The sequence below is a fragment of the Loxodonta africana genome, chromosome 25 (assembly GCF_030014295.1).
Source record: "Loxodonta africana isolate mLoxAfr1 chromosome 25, mLoxAfr1.hap2, whole genome shotgun sequence".
Lineage (NCBI taxonomy): Eukaryota > Metazoa > Chordata > Mammalia > Proboscidea > Elephantidae > Loxodonta > Loxodonta africana.
This window is the reverse complement of record NC_087366.1, coordinates 45,408,350-45,435,745: the sequence shown is the minus strand read 5'-3', so window position 1 is coordinate 45,435,745 and position 27,396 is coordinate 45,408,350. Positions and strand designations below refer to the sequence as shown.

Here is a 27,396-nt window from a genome sequence, read left to right as displayed (position 1 = left end):
AAGGAAACTGAGGCACAGTTAAAGTGACCTTATACATCATCGCTCAGGTAGGCAGAGTTGGGAACAAGGACCCGTGTTCTTTGGTCCTTCCCGTGCTCATTCTAGTAACACCACTGTGATGAGCCTTGTTAGAGGATTGCATACGTACTGGTTAGCTATCAGTTTAATCGGGTGGTAAATCTGTGAGACTGATTTTTTGTCAACTAATGGACTATGTACCAATTGTATTTCATATGTATGTGTGGATTGTTTTCACTTTATAATCAGGGAGGTCTCCAAGACAGATTTCAGAAGGATTTTACATGTGTATGGAAAAGTATTATTGAAAAAATTGCCAACTATACAACCAAAATCCTTTTAGTAGCAATTCTCAACCTGTTCAAGTTGTTACAGGTGCCTTCACACAGAGATAAACCATGCTTTATGTGAGAAATGTAGTGACAGCTTACCAATGGCTTGTTCAGTGGTTTAGGTGAACCAGAGCAATCCAATGAGCTTTTTCCTAGTTGTTTCAAATTAGGGCATTAAGTATGCTACCTAGCACACATTGCTATTTTATTTGATTCATCATGGACGTGTTGGTTGAATTGGAACTCAGATACCCCCAAACAGGCATAGAGAAGAGGAGAAAAATATGTAATTGTATCTGTGTTTTAACATTTGTAAGGTTGCTTTTTTAAGAATTCTCTTGGCATTTTGGAAGAACTATTATTTTGTGTGAAAGTTAGAAATTTTCTTCTTTGCTTATTTTGCCATAGTGTGAAACTCAGTGAAGATATCTATAGAAATGTTTTTAAGAACTCTTTCAAAGTGCATTAATATACTCTAAGCAGAGGAAAGTTATCCAATATATAGAGTTTGTGTGATTTACTTCATATATGATATGCCTTTAACAGAATAATGCTCTTAAAAGGAACAGGCTGACTTAGAATTATTTGAGGTGCAGGCCACTTTGTCTTGAATTCCTTTCTACCTCAGTATTTTTCTTCTGCAGACCCTGTTTAAAAGTTTGATATAGCCCTATGCTTTTATTATGGCAAGTATTGGTTTTACCTATTTCTTGAAATCAGCAAATGCCATAAAATTATATTACAGTTGCCCTTGACCATCACTGGGACCCTGGTGGCACAGTGGTTAAGTGTTTGGCTGCTAACCAGAAGGTCAGCAGTTCAAATCCATCAGCCACTCCTTGGAAACCCTGTGGGGCACTTCTGCTCTGTCCTGTAGGGTTGCCATGAGTCAAATTTTACTTGACGGCAACAAGTTTGACCATCATTAGTATTTCAAGGTAGTAACATTCTATTGTATTTGAACATTAGTTGTCTTTAATGAATTCAATTTAGCTAGTATATCAAAAAGTATATTTTATGTAATGTTAATTATAGCAAGAGTTTGTAGTTTAGAGAAAGTTGTAGAATTGTAGCTTTTAACTTAAACAGTATAAGAAATTATTACCCTTTGAATTTTGTTCTTATTCATAAAAAGAATTGCTGGAGTACCTTTTAACTTTATGTCAGCCTATATTTAGTTTCTGTTGTTATAATTTAGTATGTGATGCTGTAATTATATTTAGTTTTTAATTTATTTGAAGATATTGTGCTTTACTGGACTGGTGAGAATAAAACTTGACACTGAAAAGATGTTCAGAACTATTTGGAAATGTTAATTACATAATTTTGAGAGTTCATGTTATGGTATTTGGTAGAAAACTCCCCAGATTGAATGGTAGGTAGTTACTCTGCAGCTAACAGTTCTTGTAGCTTCAAAATTGTGAATGCAGTAGCTACTCTACAGGTATCTTTTGTAAGAGTCAAATGAGGTGGCATTTGTGAAAGCCCATTGATAACAAATCATGGATTTGTTACACTACACATTTTTGAGTAGATAAAATTTTTAAAGATGTGTGAAAAAGTTTAATTATTACTTAAAATTGAATGGTTGGTTGCCATAAGTAAATGACTATTTTTTAAAAATTCTTGAATAATTAAGAAAATGTGCCATTCTTTCCCGTTTTTCTTCTGTGATGGATAATTGTGAGCAATGTTGATGCTTGTCTTTTTTTTTTTAAGAGCCAAAACTTAATGTCAACAAAAATAATTAAAAGACATCAATATTAAGAGCCCAAAACTATAAAGACAACAACAACAACAATAAAAGCAGCTACTTAGGCTGCTTCCCCAACCCCCCCCCCCCCAAAAAAAAAAGGTTTTTACTTAGGCTGCTTATATACGACCAAATACCTCATGGTATTTAGTTCCATGGTTTGGAGGTTTAGGGTCATGGTTTCATCAGACATCCAATTAATTGGCCAAACAACCTGTTTAGTACTTCTGTTTTACCTGCTAGTTCGTTGCATAGTGCCTGAGGTCTTAAAGGCTTGCAGGCAGCCAACCAAGGCACAACAATTGTTCTTCATTTGCCTGGAGAAACAGAGGAAGAAGGAAAGTCAGGAATAGAAGGAGGAAATGGAATGTGTTGCTAATTGCCCCCATGAACAATTGCCTCGTTTGCCATGAGACCAGTACTGGATGGTGCCCGGCTACCATTACTGAACATTTTTATCGAAGATTCAATAGCAGAATCCTGATCAAAAGGGGTAAAATGCAGAAGATTTCAAATCCTCATGGACTCAGACCTTCTGGAGCCATGGAGGCTGGATGAACCCCTGAAACCATTTCCCTTAAATCTGTGAACCTTAAATCAGAAGGTTCTCCTGGTAGTTTAGTTGAATTAGTAAAGAACGTCGCCTTGAGCGTTGTGCTCTTTTAAGAACTATCTTTATGGGATCAAATTGACAACAGCAACTTCAAAGATTAGATTGGAAGTTTAGAGGGGTGTGAGTTAACTCTTTCAAGACACAATTATTTTTCTTTTGAATTTTTCGTTGATAGTATGTGTTTTCACTAATGAAGGCATGCTGACTACAGGACCAATTCAGAATTTTTGTTATGAGTTATGGATATTGATACTCATTATCTGGCATCACATATGTCCTAGTGGTCTCTGGATGACATAAATCTTGCTGATATGGGTCAGTGATAAAATTAGGTTTAAATTTTATTTCTTGAAAATTTGCAAAATGAGGTAAAACATGAAGGCACCTGGCAATGACCGCACATAAATTTTGTTCTAGTCTCCTTCTTAGCCTTTTTATTATTTTTCATGAAACTTTTCAAAACATGGTACAGTGCATTCTTCCTTATTGCAGAAGCAGTACTTATAGCCCAAATAAATAAATAAAGCCAAGAGTTTTTTTTTTTTTTTTTAATTTTAGGACGATTACCACTACAATACATTCTTCATTACTGCAAAAGCAGTACTCAGAGGCAAAACAAGTAAAACTAAAGGAATTTGAATCTCAGGAAAATTACCACTACTATATGTTCTTCATTATAACAAAAGCAGTGCTAACAGCTAAGAAGCAGAAACAGCTGCCCTGGAATACTGCAGAACTGCTCACAGCGGTGCATTCCACATGTTACATGTCGGAGCAATGATTGGACCCTCAGATTGAAAGCAGGATAGGAATAATTTGTAGGAGTTCCAGTCTCTTGAAAAGTGCTGCTGCAATGCATTATCCTTTATTGGAAAGGCATTATTTACTGAATATTACATTATTCAAAAGATAGGAAAGAAGGGAGCCAGTGATACCTGGAAACAATGACTGGCATAAAGGAGAAAATGGCCGCTATGACTGAATGAAGACTGGTGATAGCTTATTCTCACCATAAGTACATTCTCATGAAAATGTAGTAGAAGGGAAACTACTGAGGAGGCAGACCTGTCAAAACCTGTCAGCATTTTAGGAAATTCTTGCATCTGGGAGGCATCACCTAAGACAATGCTTGATCTACACAAAAATGAGGTTCCCACTCAGGATTTTTGAGTTTCACGCATTTCAGAGTCTCCCACCTTGAGGCTAAACGTGTTAAAATTGGGCTGCCCCCTTTCCAAAGAACTCCAGAGGCATAAAAAGTGGGTAGGCTACCCTATGGCCCACGGATCTTGAAAGGGTTAATGTGGGAGGGACAATTTGGAAAAGGAGGGTGAGAATGGTGGAACAACTTGAACCTAATCAGAGACACTGAGTTGTAGAAATTGTTGAATTGGTATATGTCCTGCTGTGTATATGCTCAACAACATCCAAAAAAACCAAAAAACAGTCAAAAGAATGTTGAAGGAAAAGATAATTTTAATGTGTTTAATGTGTTGCAGTTAGTAGAGGTCTGTAGGAAACACTAATGAATGGGGAAGAATATTATAACTTTAAGTGTTTAATATAGGTGCTTCCATAGTCCTTAAATTTAGTTTTGTTTTTAAGATGGTTTAATCCCATTCTCCTTGTTGACTTAATTTGCTTTGCCTGGTCTTTAATAGTTGTGGAAATCTGCGTCTACTTTGCTTCATTCATTCCAGTTTGTTGAATGTCCCAAGCATTGTCAGATTGCCTGCCTAAATTATAATGGGATCAAATAAAGTAAAAGATATGAAAATGTTTTGTAAACTGTAAAATGACATTGAAATACAATTATTATCAAATTTTCAAATAGTTCTCAATGAAGGTACTTTTAGTGTAACTGCTTTGTGTGACTTCTGAATCAAATTTGCCAAGAATTTTCTGTGAAACTTTTTATAAAAGTGGGGAAAAAATCAGATCATTCAACATTGAAATATTTAATGGGATAAGCTTTAAAGAAAAATAAATTTTGTCTGTTATAGCTCATTGGATAGCATAAAATTCTAGACAGGTGAGGACTGTTGGAGGAGGTGAAATTCGCTCTGTCCTAGGAAGCAAATTACAAACCTAATATCTACCTTATTGTTTTTGCAGATCAGTGTTTTTAGTAACATGAAAGGCTGGATGGGAGACTGTGGATGATTTGGGGCACATGAGTTGAGAGAGTAGCATAGTTATGCAGTTCATCCATCCATTTTTCTGGTTACCTAAAATTTATGCCTGTGTTCCTGGACCACTACGACTGTATGTCTGGACCATGTTTTTTGGTCCCCTTCTATGGAAGTGGTTTAGTGAATTCAATTGTATGTTGACGTTTTGCTTTTTTGATGGAGAGGAACAATAAGAAATAGCTCTGAAACTCATTGCTCTGTGTATGGGGGTGATGTTTTCGAGGACTTTGTTTATTACACTGTAAGCTATTTTATGAAGACTCATGGAATAAATTTTTGATTTTTATCCCGGGAAGAATGGTAATTGTATTCCTTCTGAGAAACTCTTTTTTTTCTTTTTTAAAAAGTTTATGGATACTGTAAAATGGAAACTGATTGTATCTCCTTACTTGCATTGTCTTCCTGAAAGCTTTGTGCCAGATTTGTGGCCCTCCTTTCACACATACGTAGACTCTTGACTCTAGCTTCTTTTTACCTAAGGCAGTACAGTTCTGGAGTTACGAATGCAGGCTTGAAGTCAGATAGCCTGGGTTCAGATCTTTTCTCCATCTTTCATTAGCTGTGTTTGAGTTGGGCAAGCTGCTTAATCTCTGAAAGCCTTAATTGCCCTGTCTATAAGATGGAGTTAATAGTACCCTCTTAGAATTGTTGTTAAAGTAACCTGAGAATAATAGATCTAAGTACCTGTATTAGTTCTTGACACTTCTTGAAAGTTAATATTTTTTCCACTTTAATATTCCCTTTGTTTCACTTTTATTGTCTACTTAAATAATTGATTTTATATTGTGTATTTTTTGTAATCTACCCAAAATATTTCTTGGAACAACACAGAGTAAGAATACACAAATGTTGGTTTCTTGGCCCATGGTATTTTACGTAACATGCAGCAATTAAAAACATTCATAATTGCTTTGCCAAAACTATTTCTGAAATTACAGGGATTTTGAAAGTAGGCATACATGAAGATTTGCTTTTAGGTCACTGAACTTTCATCTCAAACTCACATCACCCTACAGATTTTCCCTATTGTATGTGTAGGTGGGACAGAGCTTTTCTTAAGACATTTCTGTTGCAACATCTTATGGTAAAAGTTTCACTATCATTTGAAATCCGTCACAAGACCGGGGAAGTGCATTCATTCTAGAACTATTTAATAAATAAGTTCCCAAGTTTGAAGAACTAGACTTTTATGTGAGGTCAGGCCAGTTGAAGACATTTACAAAGAATTAGTTGTTTGTTATTGCTATGTGCGTTGCAAGAATGGAAAAAAAAAAAGAAATTCTTTCTTCAATACTTCCTTCCAGGCTGAGTCATCACTAGAGAGTGGGAAGGGCAGCAGCAGCAGAGAATCCAAACCCCAAAGCTGATATCACAAAGTACCGTTTCTCCAAGTTGGGGCTCAGAGGGGAGCCATCATGAGCGATGTTACCATTGTGAAAGAAGGTTGGGTTCAGAAGAGGGGTAAGTGCTCCACAAAACCAAAAACTACATGGTTGGTAAGACTGCTGAACAGTTAATGGTGTGCTGGAAATTGATGTTTTTTGTTTGCTTTTTGATGCTGTTAACAAAGTCAGTTGTGGCATGCTGTGTTCAGTAAAAGTGAAATGATATTTAACATATGTGTTAGGAATTTGCATGTTACTTAGGAATTTCTTTGTCGTTCTTGTTTTTAATAATTTATAATGCAGTTGTGAAGCCAGGTTTGACTTTGTGATGTGTTGTGTGCATTCATGTTACAGAAAGTTAATATGGCATTTTCTGCATTTCTACAATGTGGCATAGTATCTTAAAAAGCTGACCTAATATCTAGAAAAGTATCTGTCCTGTATGCATTTGAAAACACGTAAATACATAAATAAAAGTATTTAATTACATTAAGCTGATTTGGGTGGTGGCAGGGGAAGGGCTTAAAAAGTAGTAAAGGGGGAAGGATTTGCCTACAAATTTAAGGACTAAACTATCTCATAAATTAGGTAAGTAAAGTCCTAAAATAGAAGGCCAGATAAGAAAAACTTTTCTTAAAATTTATATCTAGTTCCATAATTTTATTTCTCATAATCTACTTTAGTATTTCTTGTTCACTCTTACTTTAGATAATTCAAATGCATCTTTTATTTTTTAATTAAAGGAAGAACACCTTAATATATAGCTTAGCTTATACTTTGTGAGATCATCTGCTTGTGTGGTCATCAATGTGTTTATTAGAAATCTAGAGTTTAGGTGAGTTGCTAGGCAACACACTAACAAATTCTTTACCCACATGCCCAAGGATGAGGACTACCCCATTTCCAGAATTTTTTAGTTCCTGTGTATCTATTGTCTGGTTAAAAGTTACCTCTTAGATATTGATTTTAGTATCATTTGAAGGCCTGTATTTAATACCTATGCTGAAGAGTTGTCAGTAGTAAAGTGTGATTATGTGTTACTGAGTTTTTGAAAATCAGCTTTGTAGAGGTATAATTTACATGCAGGGAAAGTGACCAGTTTTAATTGTGCAGTTTGATGAATTTCGACAAATGTAAAAACAGTTTTGTAACCAATATTACAGTTATATAGAGCATGCTCATGACCCACAAAAATTCCTTTGGTTCCCTTTTTAGTCAGCCCTCTTCCCTTAGTCCTAGCTTTCTGTTGCTACAGTTTTATTTTACTAGAGATTCACATAAATGGACTCGTATAGTACCTAGTCCTTTGTGTCTGTTTGTCTTTCACCTAGTGTAATACTTTTGTGATCTACCCATGTTGTTGTGTAGATAAGTAGTTTGTTCCTTTTTATTGTTGAGTAGTAGTCCATTATCTGGATATACCACCATTTGCGTATTTCTTTACCAGTTGATGGTCATTTGGGTTGTTTCCAATTTTTGACTACTCTGAATAAATCTGCTATGAACATTCGATTACGTATCTTTGTGTGCCAATATGTTTTCATTTTTCTTGGGTAATTACCTAGGGATGAAATGCTGGGTTGTATGGTAAGTGTATGTTTAACTTTATAAGAAGTGTGTGTTTAAATTCATGAGAACTGCCAAACTGTATTACCAAGTGGCTGACCATTTGTATTGTTAAGTATCATTTCTTCCACGTGCTGTTGTACATTTGGAAAGCATTTTCAGATTTCAGTGCTATGTGAAGTTTATTTGTGGTGTTGCTTGTTTTTTAATTTGTCTATTATTTTTCCTACTTTGTTTTTTTTGGGGGGGTGGCAAATCACTTCAACCTTCTGGAGTTTAACTGTACTGGTTTCTAAAGTCTGCTCACACGACTGTCTTGAGGATTAATTGAGATAATGGATGTGAACGTGCCTTGACAGTTCAAACACTACTGTAAGCTGTTCCTGTCTCCACATTTTACCAAGCGTTAGGGTGGCTGTTGAGTCTATTTAATTAATTGTGTCTGGACTGAAATACCGTAACAGAAGGTTGGTATATAGTGCATGGAAGGCAGGAAAAGGCATAAATGAATAAGAATTTGTGTGTTTCCCGCACTGGTCAGGGGAGGGGGTGTGTAATGACTCTGTGTGTGTGTGTGTGTGTGTGTTTATTTAGAGGATTAATGGCCATATAAAAATAAGAATTTGAATAGTACACAAAACTATAAAATAACAAGTAAAAAAAATCTTTTTACTCTCTGCCTCTGTCAATTAGTTTCACTTTTCAAAGGTTACTATTTTAGACTTTTTCCATTTTTAATTCTTTTGCTGATTATTATCTAATATATATGTGATTTTATATATTCTATTTTATATAGAATATTCTAAACTTTATTTTTTGACCAATCAGTCTTAAGTAATCTAGTGTTTCCCCACTGTGAACAATGAAAAATTTAACTCTTAATACCTAGTCTCCTTTTTTCTCACTGTCTTTGTTAGGTATATTTTTATTTTTACTTTTTTTTTGGTTGCCTCATAGTTACAACTCTAATTCTTGGACACTTTAGAAAGTTTTTAGGTGTCATCTCTAAATATGCTACTTGGTACATAGAAATCAGTGCCTGTCACCATCTCTACCTTGAATTCCTCACATTCCCTTGTCGACTTACGTTAGCTATAACGTTCATTTAATATTGACAAGGTTTAGCATAGTTGTATTTGTTGATTCTGAAAATCAATAAACAGTATTATGATTACATAAACAATACTGCTAAACGAAGCATTATGATGGGATCCATAATGGATTTCTTATACTGAATTTGTACTTAAGATCATCACATATCTTAGTTTGGCTTCTAGTTTGGACCATGACTTTGTTTTTCCTGGATTTTCTTAATCGTTGGTTTTTTCCCTTATTGGTAGAAGGGAAAAAACCAACGATCTTGTTCATCATATCCCTTGGTTATCCAGCTTTTTAATCATACTATCTGTCAAAGCTGTAATATAAAACTGACTTCTTTCTGGATCTGATGCACAGTTAATATTATGCTATTTAATTGCATTCTTGGACAAGCTCTATGCTTTCTTAGATCTCATGTTTGTCTTTTGTTCTGGATTTCTTTTACGGTATTTCTAGAGTACTTTTTGAAGTAATTTTTTTTAGAACATGTGTGGATACTTTTCAACACAATTTTTGAAATTATGTTTTCCACTTTCATACCAGGTTGATACTGTGGCTGGGTATAGAATTCAGGTTTAAAACAATTTTCCCTCAAAACTTTGAAGATTGCATTCCATTGCTTTTTAGTACCCAGTTTTACTTACAAGTTTTATGTTAATATGAATCATTTCTTTGTAAATAACCTGTTTTTTCCTCTGTAAGCTTTTTATATTGATGCCTCTTTATCCTTGAGGTTCCGAAGTTTAAGGAGGATGAGTTATAGTTCTTTCGATATTCATATAGTAAAGTATTTTTTGGGCCTTTGAATATGAGTGTCTTTCTTCAGTTCCAGGAAATCTGTATTTCTTTGATTATTTCTTCTCTTTCACGTTTTTTTTTTTTCCCCTGGAGCTTGATTTCCTTGAGTTTTTTCTCCCAGTCCTTTAATGAATTTTTTATTTCAGCTATTATTTTATATTTCAGGGAACTCTTCCTAGTTCATGGAGTCCCTGTGTGGTGCCTACGGTTAATACTCTTGCTCCTAACCCCAAGGTGGGTGGTTCAAGTCCATCCAGAGGTACCTTGAAGGAAAGAACTGGCGATCTCCTTCTGAAAGTCAGCCAAGAAGCCCCTGTGGAGCACAGTTCTACTCTGACACACGTGGGGTTACCATGAGTCAAAATGGAGTCAATTACAACTTTTTTTTTAAGTTTATAACCACCTGCTCTTATTTTATAGATACAGTAACAGTCTTGAATCTTAGGACACTAACTAGATTTTATTTTTAAGTTTTTTTCTCTTCTTTGAGAGGAGAAATTTGTTTATTTTGATTCTTTTTTGGTCGTGTTAAGTTTTTTCAGGTGTCTGATGATCTGTTTGTCTGTTTATATTTACAAATGAAGAATTGAGTTTACTGGTAGTTTCATCTACTGTTTTGTAGGTCTTGCTACCAGCTCTGTGTATCCTCTTACCTACTTTTACAGTTTACCTGCTTTCGCTATGTTTATTACAAGTATCTCACTTGGTAAATGAGGATTTGTGATGGCAGTGTTTATGATAATATTTAACCATATACTTGAAAGCATTAATTGAAATAGTAGGGGGAAACCTAATTTGGCATTTTTTTTTCTTCCACCATCCTAATTTATTCTTTTTGAGATTTACAGTATTATTTTAATGATTCTGGGTTGCAGTCAAGTAAATTTCAATATATACCAAATGTTGCTTGACTGTATTTTGTTTCAAAGAATTTTCTGCCTGTGTACCTGGGCAGGTTATTGCCACATGAACTTTGGTGTACTCTTTTGAAAAGAATTATGAGAATGTGTACCTTCTGTACCTCACAGTGTGGTCGAGATAATGTGTCTAGGAGTGTTTCTAAACTATGACATACTTTATGAATAGAAGGTATTAATGTAAAAAAACTATAATGTAACCCTTAGCTTGAATATTAGTCTTTTTTTCATAAAGCCTGTATTTATGAATGAGTTCTTGATAGCTCCTTTTCACATATAATGTCATTTTATTTATACTTCTGATGTGAATAAGGAAACTCTGGTGGCTTAGTGGTTAAGAGCTAAGGCTGCTAACCAAAAGGTTGGCAGTTTGAATCCACGAGGTGCTCCTTGGAAACTGCATGGGGCAGTTCTGCTCTGTCCTGTAGGGTTGCTATGAGTCAGAGTCAACTCAACGAAAATGGGTTTGTAATGTGAATAAAGTGCTTCTCTGTAAATATTGTCCTGGAAAAGAAAGAAAGGACTTAAAGATAAATACTGATATTGTGTAGAGTATAACCTTGGTTATTACCAAAAAAACTTTTCCATACTTTGCTGGAGCGGTTGAAAAATGACAAGTATTAATTGAGATAACACATTATAGCATAGTATTGTTAGTGTTACAAATGAAAATAAATGAAACTTCATATAGTCAGCATGGAGTAAAGTATTGTCCTATATTTTCCTCCGTGTTAGACCTAGGAGAGCAACTCACAGCCTGGCCGCACATCAGTGTAGGAGGTGCCTGTGTGTGTACTAAAGACTTAGGACATGGTCTTGTTCAAAGGCCAGTCTGTATGTCTATGCTAGGATACTCTCAATCTCTAACCTAGATGCCAAAAATTTTGCTTTCTTAGAGTTTGTTCCCCTACAGATAGTGGTGATATTTACTTTGTGGAAATTATTTTATTATCCTGAATATTATTTATTTAGAATCCAAATAATTTAGAATCTAAGGTATTATTTGTGCATTATTAACGTGTGACTTTAGTTTAAAGGTCCTAAATGATGAAAATAAGTAAATTGCAATAATGTACATGAAGAGTTTATTATAATTTATATAAAATTTCATTTGCTTAATAATACTGTTACTTAAGAACCTAAGTATTCACTTCTAAATGTGGAAGGTCAGTTCCTTCAGAACAAATTAAAATCTATAATGTATTTTTAAAAATAATATATTTAGCTACATTTAAGTACAATTTGAAATCTTACCATTTTGGAATTGGTGCAAATCTAAGACACTGTTTTATCATCAAAAATGTTTTGATTGATGAAAATGCTGCACGCGTACGTTCATTTCTTACGGTCTTTCTTACTAACAGGTGGAACTTTTGTGTTGTGTTCTGTTATTTCTGTGTATCCACTTTGTGCATTCAATTAATTTTTTCCCTTAGTTTGCCTTTTACTTATGATTTCCAGTTGGGGGATGTCTATAAATTTTGTCCTTTTCATGGTATTTGTCATATATTCTATCATATAGTTTGTTTAGATGAACTAGAGTGTTGTTGTTGTTGTTGTTAGGTGCCATCAATTCTGTGCCGTCTCATAGCAACCCTGTACACAACAGAACAAAATGCTGCCCCTCTGGTGCCTCCTCAGAGTTGTTGCTACGTTTGAGTCCAATGTTGCAACTAGAGTGTTAATAGTTGCTAACTCCAAGTTGAAAGTTTTAAAAGTCTGTGAGATATCCTAAAAAATAGCTTAATCCTGTTATGCAGAATATACTTAAATAACATAAAATCTGTGAGCTGTTTGTATTTTAGTGTGTGATTGTTGTGGTTTCGTCAAATTTTACAAGTTTTCAGAACAGAATGCGCATTGTTTTTGGTCCTTACCTAAATTCAGGCCTTTCCTTCTCCTCTACTTTGTGTGTACTTGTATGCTTTTTTGTTCATGTTTTATTCACAGTATGACTTTAGAAATAATTTATACAGTGATTAAGGAGAAAGAAAATGACTACGATTTCCTGTTTACTACCCGGCAGCCAGCTTTTTCCATAGAGCGTAAAGAGCTGCGGTAGTGACTCTGTAAACCACATGATAGATTAGAGAAGCTCGCTCTGACTGTTCAGGGTATAATGGAGAATATACGTGGAAGGATTGCATTCATTTTCTAATGGCATCAAAACTCTGAGATTTGACTAGTGCTTTTACAATAATATAAAAATTGTTTTTTTAACAATTTGAATATATTTGTTTTGAAAATTTTAACCAAAAGACAATGAAATGAAGAGACAACCATCAAATAATGACCAGCTTCCATATGCATTCTAAAGTTATTTGTGGAATTCTGAAGTTGCTGTGTTTCACACATACACACATACTTTCGTCCCTTCCCAATCAACACTTGTTTTTTGTGTGTTGACCTTGTATCTGTAGCCTTGCTAAATTTGCTTTTTAATTTTAGTAATTCCTTTTTAAGATTTTCTATACAGACAGTCGAGTCATCTGCCAAGAGCAACAGTTGTGCTGCTTCCTTTCCAATCTTTATATGTTTAATTTCTTTTTCTGGTCTTATTTCAGTGGCTAGGACCTCTAGTACGATTTGAGCAAAAGTCTTGAGAATGAACATTTTTGCCTTACTTCTCATCTTATGGGGAAAGCATTCATTATTTCACCACTAAATGTCATGTTAGTTGTAAGTTTTTCCTTGCTGCCCGTTATCAGGCTGAGAAAGTTTCTTTCTGTTCCTAGTCTACTGAGAGGTTTTTATCTTGTGTGGGTGTTGGATTTTGTGGAAAATGTTTTTTTTTTTTTTCTTTTTTCTCTGCATCTATTGAAATGACCATTTGGTTTTCCCCTTCATTTTGTTAATGTGGCGACTTTCTTTTATTGCTAGACTAAATCTCATTTGGTCATGATTTATTGTCTTTTTAATGTATTACCAGTTTTGATTTGCTAATATTTTGTTAAAGATTTTTTGTATTTATGTTTACTAGAGTATTGGCCTGTCATTTTCATTTCAGGTTTGCATATCATGCTTATATACTATAAGTAGGTTGGGAAGAGTTCCTCTTCTTCTATTTTTGATAAAAAAGTATAAAATTGGTTTTATTTCTTCCTAAACTGTTTGATAAAATTCACTAGTGAAGCCATCTGCCTAGATTTTTTTTTTTTGGGGTGGGGTGGGAAGATTTTTAAATAATAAATTTAATTTCTTTGATGGATGTAAGGCTCTTTATTTTGGGTAAGTTGTGCTTTTCAAGGTATTGTCTGTTTCTTTACAGTTGTGGACTTTATGGGGCGTAAGATTCTCCTTCACGTTCCCTTTCTCTTTTAATGTCTTCAGAATCTGTAATGACATCTCCCTATTAAATCCTGATATTGGTAATTTCTGTTTTCTGTTCTTAATCAGTCCTGATAGGATTTAGCCATTTTATTAATCTTTTCAGAGAACTTTTGTTTATTTTCTTTATCCTTATTTTCAATTTCATTACTTTTTGTTATGTTTATTCTTTCCATTTACCTTGGGTTTAAATTGCTTGTCTTTTTCTGGTTTCTTAAGGTAGAAACATTGATCATTTATTTTGAATCTTTCTTTTTTTCTAAGGTAAGCTTTCAAAGTTTTGAATTTATCTTACTGTGCTGCTTAACTCTATCCCACAAGTTTTAATATAATGCATTTTCACTATCATTTAGTACGGATTTTTAAAAAATTTTTCCTTTGGTTTCTTCTTTGACTCGTGTTATTTAGAACAGTTTTTTAATTTCCAAATTTATAGCAGTTTTCTAGATATATTTAGTGTTACTGATTGCTATTTTTTAGTTGAGTATAGTTATGGAACATGCTATAAGATTTCAGTTTTCTGAAATTTTTTGTGACTTTTTTTATGATCCAGGATATGTTCTATCTTAATTTTCTGCTGTTGTGGGTATACTGTTTTATGAATGTGAATTAGGTCAAAATTGATAGTTAATCATATCTTCTATAGCTTTACTGATTTTTTTTTTCTCTAGTTCTATCAGTTACTGAGAAGACAGGTGGAATTTCCAACTATGTTAATTTTTCTTTCTCCCTTTAGTTCTGCCTACTTTGCTTTATATATTTGGAAGTTCTTATTAGATGAATTCATATTTATGACTTAAATTTTCTTGATGAATTGAATGTTTTATTTTTATGTAATGTTCGTCTTTATCTCTGGTAATGCTGTGTCTTGATGTTCAATGTGTCTAATATTAATATAACCAGTCCAGCTTTTTTTCTGCTTACTGTTTGCATCTTACATCTTTTTCAAACATCCCTTTTACTTTTGGCCTATCCATGTCTTGTATTTAAAGTGCCTCTCTGGAAGGCAGCATATTGTTGGGTCTTAACTTTTTTCCAACTCGACGGCAACAGGCTTTTAGGTGAAAGTTTACACAGTAAATTAGGTTCCCATTTAGCAATTTTTGTACAGATTGTTCCGTGACATTGTTTACAGTTTTCACAATGTGTCAGCATTCTCATTGTTTCTATTCTGTTTGTTCTGCTTCCATTGATTTAGCTTCCCAGCCCCGCCTTGCCTTCTCATCTTTGCTTTTGGGTAAATGTTGACTGTTTGGTGTCATATAGTTGGTTATTTAAGGGAGCATATTACTCATAGGTGATATTATTTTATAAGCCAATCTATTATTTGACTGAAAGGTGACCTCCAGGAGTGTCTTCAGTTCCAAGGTCAAAGACTCTCTTAGAGTGATAATCTTGGGGGTTCCCCTAGTCTCTATCAGTCCAGTAAGTCTGGCCTTTTTTAGGAATTTGAATTTTATTCTACAATTTTCTCCCAATCTATCTGAGAGCTTCTATTGTCTCCCTGGTCATAATGGTCAGTAGTGGTAGCCGGGTACCATCTAGTTCTTCTGGTCTCAAGGTAGAAGAGGCTGTGGTTTCTGTGAACTGTTAGTCGTGTGGACTAGTTTATTCTTAGAGTCTTTGGTTTCTTTCATTCTCTTTTGCTTTAGATGAGTAGAGACCAATAGGTGTGTCTTAGGTGCCTGCTCACAAGCTTTTAGACCCCAGACGCTACTCACTAAACTAGGATGTAGAGTGTTATCTTTATAAATCATGTTGTGCCAGTTGACTGAGTTATCCCACGAGACTATGGTCCTAAGTCTTTTAAGCCAGTAAACCAGTGCTGTAAGGCGTTTGGATATGTCTGGAAAGTCTCTGTAATTGTGCTCCCTGTGTATGAGTTGGAATCTACTTGATGGCAGTGGGTGACACGTATGTGCTTTATTACCTGTATGAATATATTTGCAGCATACTCAAACATGTGGTTTTACTTTTTTTTTTTCTTACTGGACAGTTTTTGTCTATTTAAAGTGTGTTTAGTCCATTATCATTGATATGATTGGGTTTTAATCTGTTGTCTTGCTCCGTTTTTTGTTTATCCTATGTTTTCTTTGATCCTTTGTTACTACTTTCTTGCCTTCTTTTGGATTGAGTATTTTAATGTTTCATTTTTATCTCCACATTGGCTTACGGAAACCCTGGTGGCTTAGTGGTTAAGCACTAGGGCTGCTAACCAAAAGGCTGGCGGTTCGAATCCATCAGACACTCCTTGGAAACACTATGGAGCAGTTCTACTCTGTCCTCTAGGGTTTGCTATGAGTCGGAATTGACTTGACGGCAGCAGGTTTTGTTTTATTTTTAAACTGGCTTATGAACTATGCCTCTTATTTAAAATTAAAAATATATATACAGTTATTGTTGATATGGTTGAATTTAGGCTTAATAGTAACTATTTGTTACTTTTATTTGTCTCATTAAAAAAAATTCTCTGTTCGTCCTTTCTTGACTCTTTTGGGTTAATTGATTTCTTAGCATTCCACTTAAATTCCTCTTTAGCAGGCATTTTCAGTGGCGTCAGCGGCGGTGATATCGTTCCCAGTGTAGCAAAAATTTGTTCATGGTGGGGGCTTAGGTGTAAAAAACTTAGATATTACAGTGGTTTGTGTCTCATCAAAGGGCCACATTATATAAACAGATATACAGTATATCTGTGAGAATAACATTTTATATGGGTGGCAGAGCAATTACGAAGAAAAAGTCTAAAAAGGCTTCTTAGGTGGGCGCTAATGGAAAATGGTTTTAGAAACACTGCTCTGTCATCGTTTTAGCTATACCTCTTTGCATTGCTTTTTTAGTGGTGGTTCTAGAGCAGTGGTTTTCAACCCAGATTATTTTGCTCCCCAGGGGATATTTGGCAATGTCTGAAGATATTTATAGGGTTGCTATGAGTCAGAATTGACTCGACGGGAATGGGTTTGGCTTTGAAGCTATTTTTGATTGCTGTAATTAAGAATGGGTATGCCACTGGCATTTAGTGGGTAGAGGCCAGGGATCCTGCTAAACATTCTATAACGCACAGACAGGATAGCGCCCAACACCAAAGAGTTACCTTGTGTAAAATGTCAGTAGTGCCATGGTTGAGAAACCTTGCCCTTGGGATTACATTATGAATCCTTAATTTATCATACTGTATAATGGGTTAAAAAAAAAAAAATTCATGTAAAATATATACCTTTATCAGACCATAGTTCTTTTTACTCCCACACCCCAAATTGTTGTGCTATTCTTGTTATATATATATTACATCTACGTATGCTATAAACCCTACAATATAATGCTCTATTTTTTGCTTCAAATAGTCATATGTATTTTAAAGAAAATAACAGCAGGAAGACTATAGCATTTTATATTTATATAGACATTTACAATTTTTTGATTTCATCGCTTCTTCCTATTGATTTATGTTTCTATGTGATAGTTTTCTTCAGTCTGAAGCTCTTTAGGATTTTTTTAAGAGAAGATCTGTTGGTGACTGATACCCTCATTTTTTGTTCATCGTAAAATATCTTTATTTCATTTAAATCCCTCTATTACACTCACAGTGGGGAGTGATATCTGATATCATCCCTAGTGAGGCAAAAATTGGTCCAGGTGAAGGATTTTTTTCATTGTATATAGAATTCTGATTTATAGGTTTGTTTCTCTTAGCACTTTAAAAATGTCATTTCATTGTCTCCTGGCCTCCATTGTTTCCAATGAGAAATCAACTGTCATTTTGTATTGTTGTACATGTATATATAATATGTTATATCTCTCTGGCTGCTTTGAAGATTTTCTCGATCTTTGATTTTCAGCAGTTTGAGTATGACATGCCCAGGTGTTGTTTTCTTTGTATTTATTGTGCTTGAGAGTAATTAAAATTTTTTGATCCATGAATTTGTTTTTGACCAAACTTGGGAAGTCATTGGCTATTATTTCTTCAAAACATTTTATTGCTCTGTTTTCGTCTCTGCTTTTGGGACTCCTGTTACATCTGTTTAATCATCACTTGATAATGTCCCACAGGTCATTGAGGCTTTGTTCATTTTTTTTTTTTTTTAATTTTTTTTCCTCTCTATTCTTCAGACTGGATAATTTCTAGTAATCTATTAAGTTCCTGGGCTCTTCTGTCGTCTCTAATCTGTTTGCTCATACAGAGGAGTTTTCTATTTGGTTCTTTGTAGGTTCTGTTCCTCTGCTGAGATTCTCCATCTCTTTCTTTATTTTGACCACATGTTTTGTTAAGTCCTTACATATTTGCATAATGGATCCTTTAAAGTCCTTGTCTACTAATTCCAGCATCAGGATTTTCTCAGGGTTGGTTTCTGTTGACTCTTTTTTTCTTTGCCTGTGGTTACATTTTCCTGTTTCTTCACGTCTGGTAATCTTGAGTTGTGTACACTTTATTGTGATGACATATTGTAGAGACTCTGGATCTGTTAAACTTCCTGAAGAGTGTTGATTGTTGTTCTAGCTGGTACTTACCTTGATTCTCTTCAGACTCCAAAGTTTACTTCCCCTGTTGTAGGCAGCACCTGAAAACTGCATTTTCCTCCACTCTTTACTTCCTGCCAGGCTCCTTGGAGTTTACCTTATGCATGCATAATTCAGGAGTTAACCAAGATTTGGGCAGAATTTATATGTGGATTTTGGGGCTTCCCATGTCTCTGTCTCCCTGTTTTAGGGGATATCCCTTTTACTTCCCAGCCATTCTGGCAGCCCTAAACTACATCCTCTGACCCCTAACAACATTAAAACTGGCTTTCTGTCATAGTTCTAGCCATACCATCCTAATCTCATGGAATGGGGGAGCCTCTCAGGCAAAAAGCCGTATACATTATTTTTTTGCAAATAAGGTGTACCTTCTATGTTTGTTTCCCAACAATGCCCTCCCTTCACAAGGTATTTTTATAAGCGCACCATGCTAATTTGTGGTTGGCAAACAAATGTAGAAGGTGCGTGTTATTTGTGTAAAAACATGGGAAATAGAAATCTTACATAGTGCGTTTCTCTTCTTTTAAGGGTCGACTCACCTTTGGTTTCTACCTGTTTTTGCTGTTTGCCACTGCATTCAAATAGTGGTTTTTTGTATTTTGTGTAGAGATTCTAATTTTATATATAGGGGTTAATCTAAGCTACTCTACTACTAATTAGATACATATTTTAATGTATAGGTATAAAATTTTGTTTGAATTTGTTTACAGTTTGTGAATTGCAAAATTCACATACGGTTGTTACTTATTACCTGACTTAATGCCCATAACAACCTGTGAGGAGTGGAGATTCCATCTGCAGTTATGTTCGAGGAAACTAAAGGTTTATGAGGCTGAGGTCCAGTCACGTACGTGAAAGCATAGCTCGTGCTTTCCTTCAAGCACACTTACAGAATTTCAGGCTAGAGGGGCCTTGGGAAGTGTCTAGTCCAATACCCATTTATTTTACAGATTAGAAAACAAAGGTCGTATTAGGGACAGAGCCGGGACCAGTTCTTGGAATTTTTTTATTGTTATGCTATTTCGTGTTCCGTAACTGCTTCCCTTTACTACTTGTTATCGTTGTTAGGTGCCATCCCGTCAGTTCCGACTCCCAGTGACCCTGCACGCAACAGAACGAGACGCTGCCCGGTCCTGCGCCACCCTTACAATCGTTATGTTTAAGCCCGTTCTTGCAGCCATTGTGTCCAGCCATCTCGTGGAGGGACTATAGGATGTGTGTTTTCTTTCCACAGTAGGGCAGTGATCTAGAAAGTTGTTAGTAATATAGGGTGTTTTTTTTTTTTTTTTTTTTTAATTTTGAATAAAAGGAAAATAGAATGATTAAAAGAAGATAATTTGAGAACTATATTTAAAAATGTATATCTTCCTTAGAATTAAACAGAATTTTCAACTAATTCACTTTCTATATTAAGAAGAGATATGAAAGCTTTTTCCCCCCAAATTTTAAACTGTATTTAATTTTAATATTCTAATTATTTTAAGGGCCCAGGGGAGTAGGAGTAGAAAGGAAGGAAAGAAGGAAATAAGTGGTGACTGAGGAGTGAATGAAAGGGTAGAAAGGAAAGCTGAGAATATATGAAAGGATGAGGAAGTAAACAGTTCTTTTGTTCTGTGTTGAATTAAAAAAAGAAGTCTGTTTCTTTCTGTTTCCATTGCGACCACCGTTAATTAATTTTCTTATCACCTCATGTGGTAGGGTTATTCCAGGGAAATTAAACTCATTGCTGTGAAGTAGATTCTGAATCATGGCAGCCTCGTGTTATAGAGAGCACTATTCCATATTCTTGGTTTTAATTTTTATGGAAGCAGACCATAGGCTTTTCTCTCATGGTGCCAGATATTAAAACCAAAAAACCCAAACCCGTTGCCACTAAGTCGATGGCAACTCTAGCGATCTCATAGGGCAGAGTAGAACTGCCCCATAAAGTTTCCCAGGCTGCAATCTCTACAGGAGCAGACTGTCACATCTTTCTCCCACAGAACGCTGGTGGGTTTGAACTGCCGACCTTTCAGTTAGCCTCTGAGTCCTTAACCACTGGGCCACCAGGGATCCTTACCGAACATTAAACCAAAAACCAAACCTATTGCTGAAGGGAGTAGAAATATTGAAACTGTAGGAAAAAGAGTGGTAAGTGTCTTATTCAGCCTGAGTGGTAAGTGATGAACTCCCAGGATAAGGCTGAGGTTGAAACATTCACTTTGAAGGAGCGCTGCCAAAGCTTAATCTGGGTCGAAGCTGGAGTTGTGATTTAGAAGCTGAAGCCATGGATAGTAACTGGGAAAATAAAGGGGAGTGGAGAGAGACCTGGGCTTAGTTTGGGTGGATGGTGTATGTGTGGCCCTGAAATATTTTTCTTGCTGTGTGCTGATGGCTTGTGCCGCTTGAGTTCTAAAGGTACTACCAGATGCAGCCGACACTTATGGCACAGAGGACCTAAATCCTTGCTTTCATATTTTCCTCAACTTCATACTGTCATCTTTAGCTTCATAAGCTAGCATTATCTATTCAAAAACCTTCAGGAATTCCAACCTGTATTTCTAGTGTTATCTTTGTTCTTTTTGCAAACCCGCTTCTAGAAGTGGACTTCAAACTATCTGAAGCATGGTCCTTCGTGAACAGGCTTGTGGCAATTTAATCTTCTCAGGAATGCATTAGAATTCTTTTTTTAAACCTATTATTAGTACCCAGTTGGAGAACTGTTGGGTAGGCAGGTTTAAAACTCCCTGAAAATGGAAAAGGGAATATCTTCATCTGGTGGAATTCTAACCCTGTGCAAATAGTATCTTCTACTGCTCTGTGTCCCAGGAGGGAATACGGGGATACCTGGGAAGGTTGTATCTCTTGAACTAGTGGTATTATCCTTTGAGTAACTATAAGTTTCTATGTCCTTTGACCTAGTGAAATTTTCATTAATTAGCTGTTAGCATTCTTTTGTCAGACGATGTTCCGCTGCTATTTATAAGGTTTTCACTGGCCAGTTTTTTCAGGAGACTGCCAGGTCCTTCTTTCTAGTCTGTCTTACTCCACTGAAACCTGTCTACCATGGGTGACCCTGCTAGTGTTTGAAATAGCAGTGGCATAGTTTACAGCATCACAGTAGCGCACAAGCCACCACTATACAACAAACTTGGCAGACGAGTGGTGGACTGACAGACAAGTGGTAGAAGACTCAAGAATTGATGCTTTGAATTATGGTGTTGGCGAAGAATATTGAATATAGCGTAAACTGCCAGAAGAACGAACAAATCTGTCTTGAAAGAAATACAGCCAGAATGCTGCTTAGAAGCGAGGATGGTGAGTCAAAGTCTCAAGTACTTTGGACATGTTATCAGGAGGGTCCAGTCCGTGGAGAAGGACATCATGCTTGGTAGAGGGTCAGTGAAAACGAGGAAGACCCGCAATGAGATGGATTGACATGGTGGCAGCAACAGTGGACTCAAGCATAACAGATTGTTAGGATGGTGCAGGACTGGGTGATGTTTCTTTCTGTTGGACATAGGGGTCACTATGAGTCAGAACAGACTCAACGGCCCCTAACAACAACATTCTTCTGTCAGTCACATTTTCTTATGGATGTGATAACCATACACCTATCATATTTTCTTCTCTCCATGTTTTGGCTTATGATGGGTTTTCTGCTTGGGATATTTTTCTCCTTCTGTCTTTTCAACAGAAATCTTCTGTGTTCTTCAAGGCCAAATTCTAATGTCATCTCATCAATATTTTCTCAGGTCATAGTCTTAAACGTTAGAGTGAATTCTCTGTAATAATTATAACACCTTTGTGCCTTTGCTTTGTTATGGCTTTTTATAGACCAGTTATTACGTAGATCTATCTGTCATTTCACCTTCTGCACTGTAAACTCCCAGAGGGCAGGGACTGTGTCTTAATACCACTGGTTTTCTTTACCGTATAGAGTCTAGCACAACCTTGAACATAATAGGCTCTCTGAATCAGTATTTGATGAGTGAATGAGGAAGAGGAATTAAATATCAGGTCCAGTGGTATAAAGAGCAGTAAGTTAGAGATTTCAGGGCAAGGAACTAGAATTGGAACAGCTGAGGTAAGGCAGGGGCTACAGAGTAGATCACAGTTATGATAGCACCTCATACCCAGGACAGGATTTTGGTAAGGGCATTGGTGGGATTCTAGAACTATGTTGTGCTTCTCCTGGGTTTTTTTTTTTTTTGGATGGTTGGGTGTAGCAAAATGGAACAGCAAGTGGGAATATGGTAATGGTCATGGTTCTGGAAGATTTGTCCATACTGATGAGGAAGCAGCCCACGTGTTAGAGATTAGGAGCAGAGGCTAGTCAAGGCAAATAAGGCTGTAGTTCTGTTTGGGGGCTTGTTAGAGGGATTGTAAAGAAAATGAATTTGTGCATTGTGTTTGTGTTTGAAGGAAGAAGTAGCAGATGCAGTAAATGTTCTCAAAGGAACTAGTTATGAGTCATAATCAGAGGTCAGCATTAGAATTTCTTACTTTACTCTTCACCTGGGTGGCAATGTGCAAGGATTCATTATAACTTAATCACTACCCCCTGATGTGTTAATTACCATCGTTTCCATGTCTCATTCTAATTCTTAAATGCTTTGATTTGCAATGTTGAATTTGATGGAACAGCTGACCAAGGGATAATGCTGTCTGGGCACTAGAGTCAGAGAACGGAAACAATTTCACCTTGAGGACTTGTTTATAATGTAGTGCAAGAGAGACATATTTGTAATCAAAGGAATAATTGTCCAGTTCTTCTACACTCCTTGAGGATGTCTCGCCTTAGGTAGAACACTCAACCTTCCAAATCGTTCTTAGTGTTCTTATTTGTTACATGGTACCATGTGGCAAATAGTCTTCTGGACACTGGTGATGCAACAGGGAGCAAAAACCAGGTAAAAACCATCACCACCTTAGAGCTTACTGTCTCGCTAGCTGTAGATACGACTTCATTAGGTTGGAGAGAATTGGGGGTTCCCTTCAATAGTGCTGCTACTATTTGGAGAAGTTTTGTACCCACTGTAATATGGGTTAAGAAATTTTATTGCAGTATTTTTGCGTAAGGAGAAAGCACTAGTGTGGAGACTTTTGGTTAGGTTTGGAATCCTGGTAGTGGAGAGGGTAAGAGCTCAACTGCTAATCAAAAGGTTGGCATTTTGAAACTCCTAGCTGCTCCTTGGAAACCCTGTGGGGCAGCTCTGTTGTGTCCTGTAGGGTTGCCATGAGTTGGAATCAATTCGGCAGCAGTGGGTCTTTGGTTTTGGTTAGGTTTAAACATAGTTTTTTATCTTGCATTTAAATTATAGTTTTAATTGGGTTGGCTTGGTATCAGTTATGTTTGATAAAGAATCAGAATTGTTATGGATACATTCTAGAGGTTTTGAATTATTTCAGTTTGTTTTATTTATTATTTCAATTTGTTTTATTTTCATTCTCCTACACTGTGATTTCTGAGCCATCTTTTGCTTTTGTCTCCTTATAAATGTGTGTTTTGAAAAGCTACACAGAAAGGTTGAAAGATTAAGGAATCTGTACACTTAGTTGACGCCATTTTTGTTGCATATTCTGCATTCTTTTGTCTCATTTTCAGCATTCAGATGTATTTGCTTGATCAGCTCTAAAATGTTGAATGTTGTAGAATCATTGAGATCCATTTATTTATGTATACAAGTAACACATGAATATGTATTCTGGTTGTATGAGTTGGGCAATATAGATATACTGTATATAGTAAAATCTGAAAGTGTCGTTTCTCACCCACCCACTCATCCCTGTTCATCAGCCCAATCATAGCGTGCTGGCAAGAGGTAACCACTCTTTATTGTGTGTTATGTATCCTCCTGGATCTTAAGTATTTAAGGGAAATTTTTGCTTTATTCTTTAGAACTGGAAGGTACTTTGGAGTTCATGAAACTTAACTTTCTAGGCCTACCGGAAGAATCTTTTCCTCTGTGTTTCTGATGGATCATTCATTTCAGATATTGTGGATGACTAAAATCTCACTATGTAAGGCTTATCTGTTTCATTAATTAAGAGCTCTGAGCAATGGTGGTCTTTGTTCTGTCGTACTGAGCAATGTAAAACAAGTCTCTTCTGTTTTCCATGTGCTAGGCCTTCAGGTATTCCAAGATTGCTATTATGTCCTCCCCAAGATTTTCATTTTAAGGTAAATGTTCTGAATTCTCGTATTTGTTGTGTAATGTGGTTCCTAGTAGTCTCTTACTTAGTCTTGTTGTCCTATTGTGGAAATACCTGTTTGTGAAAGTTTGCCTTAAAACACGGTGCCCAGAAGTGAACGTACGACTGCAGATGTGGTCAGTGCAGGGAAGAGTGCAGCAGGACTGTTCTTCCACAATCCATTGCGATGTGTATCAGTGCGGTATAACACTGCATTCACTTTTTTGCCTTTTACCTTTTAAAGGAACTTGTATTATATTTTGGTTCTACAAATTATTTACATATGCCAAGTTGTTCTCCAGATGTTACCAATTTACATTCCTATCCCTAGTATGTAAAGGTTTCTGCTTTCTTATACCATAGCCATCACTGGGTGTTACTCTTTTCAGTTTTTGCCATTATATTGCTATTTTATTTTACACATCTTGGCACTGGGTATTTTTTTTTTGTTACTGAGGTCTAACTTTTTTGTCAATGCTTTTTAGCCATTTTTTTTTCCTCCAACGAACAGCTTGTTCTTGTCCTTAGTTTTTATATATGAGGCCTATGTCTTTAGCCAAGTTTATATAATTTTATGTTGTTACTTATTTATGAGTTTTTAATATACTCAGAACATCTGTATTAATATCTTTCTTCGTATTGCAAATGTTTTTCCTAGTTTGAACATACTTTTTTACTCTATGGTATATTTTTTCTATATAGAATAGTTTTTAATTCTTACGTAGTCTAATATATCAAAATTTTCCTCTCCAAGAGGTTATGCTTAGAAACTCCTTTCCCAGTTTTTTTTCTTTTGAGCTTCTTTATGATTGAAAACATTGTACTATCTAAGTAAAATATGAGTTCCCCTTGTAAAAGATTTAATCAGTAAATTAATTTACAGAGTAAATTGTGGCTCTTTCACTCCATTTTCCTTCTCAGAAATAATCACTGTTAAGTGTGATGTGTCAACATAAAGCCAAAATTTTCCTTCAGTAAGAACCAGAAAGATACACGCCCAACTGTAGTAAGGAGTTACTGCTTTTCAAGAGATTGGGCTGGGCCATGAAGGGGGGTAGTTCAAACAGCGAGATTTTTATATTTTTATTTTGTTTCACTTTCTATAAGTGGCGTCACAGTCACTTAACAATGTGTCTTGGAGGTTTGCCCATGCCATTGCAACATGGTAACCGTTTCAGAAAAAAATAAAATAAACTTGCTTTTAGTGAATCCATTCTCACGTCCCATCTTTTTAAAATACCTACTGTCAGTTTAGTCTAGTGATTAAGAAGGTGGAACTTAAGTTCAAGTCCTGCCTTTGCTATTTATTAGTGACTGTGGGCAAAAAACTTAACCTTAATATGCCTTTTAATGTGTTCCTTATAAAATGGAGATAATAATAGTGTCTATTTTATATGGTTGTGAGAGTCAAAGATCATCATGTTTGATTAGCTCTTATCACAATGCATGGGACATACTCTAACTAGTTAATAAACATTGGCTGCTATTTATTATTTAGTGATCTGTTCCACAGTAGTCCTAGTATTTAGTGTTTGTTTTCCTCTGTAATAGGAAACTTATATAGGATGCTTGCCCTTTACAGGGTCTTTAAAAAATTTTTTTTTATTTAAAATGCCCCCTGATGCTCTGTGTGTCTCAAAGACCATTGATGCTAACTGGAACTTACTTAAAGTGATGTTACTTGCTAGCTATTTCTCAGCAACTTTGGGCATCAGTTTTCTCATTGTGGTGTTTCTCTTTGGAGAAGACAGGGTGCAGAGGAGGCGTGATGACTGTCCCTTTCCTGTCATCTGGTCTGAATGCTCTGCTCTCTTCCTCAGCCTTCATCTTTTGAAGCTTTATGTTTGTCTGTAGTATTTCTTTTTTTTTTTTTTTTTTTGCAATTCATTATAGACTTTCCAAGCGCTCTTGTTTCTGTGTTTGTCCTTTGTTACGAAACTCCTCCTGTCTTTTCTAATACTTCTTAATTAAATGAAATGAATTGGTGCTAAAGCAATGAGTATACGTATTTTTTTTATTCCTCACCTCAGGATTGGGTAAAGCCAAATGGCTCTTTTAATCCTGTGGTTAAGCTTTATGACTAAAAATATTTGTCCTATAAGAACACTAATTTCCTTATTTCACATAGTATGGAGTGCTTGGGCAATCTCCCTAAAATTCATGGTCAAGAAATAGAGGTGTATGTGTATTATTTAATGTCATCCAAAAGCAGCCAATAGAAAAACTAAAAGTGGAGAGAAAATTCACAAAAACTGGGAAGCAAGGGGGAGAGGGAGCTCAGTTTCTCACCTTTCATACTGGGAAGTCAGTTGATGTGGCTGCAGGTGATGAATCACGAAACAGAGGCACAGTGCCACATTATCAGAAGTGCCCTTTTTTGAGAAGTGGGATGGAGAATGAGTGTGTATGTGTTGAATAGTGGAAGAGAGACTTTTAAGTCTCTTCTTTCATGTGTTGAATTATTTACTTATTCTGAATTATTACTACTTTATACATGTACTTTATAAATAATAAAATATATCCTGCTCGTTTCCAATGTATGAAAATATAAAAGCATAATTTTGTATATTAATATGTGTATAAAATTGAATGGAAAGAAATATAACAAAATATTAAAAGTGTTTATCTCTGGTTGGTGAGATTATTATTTTCGTATATATATGTATGTGTGTGTGTGTGTATGTTGTTGTTAGGTGATGTTGAGTTGC

At 35.6% G+C, this 27,396-nt stretch overlaps 1 protein-coding gene across 3 annotated transcripts in view; it reads left to right on the top strand.

Moving 5' to 3' along the window:
- Positions 1-27,396, top strand: part of AKT3 (AKT serine/threonine kinase 3) — a 325,616-nt gene that overhangs the window by 4,430 nt on the left and 293,790 nt on the right. For 2 of the 3 annotated variants that reach the window (XM_064276763.1, XM_064276764.1), the window contains exon 2: positions 6,213-6,369. Coding sequence is in view for 1 of the 3 variants with exons in the window: in XM_064276764.1 (XP_064132834.1) it covers positions 6,324-6,369 (46 nt within the window). In the remaining 2 variants the exon portion in view is untranslated. Of the gene's footprint in view, positions 1-6,212; positions 6,370-27,396 lie in introns of those variants that run through there. The other variant, XM_023549330.2, reaches the window with a different exon arrangement.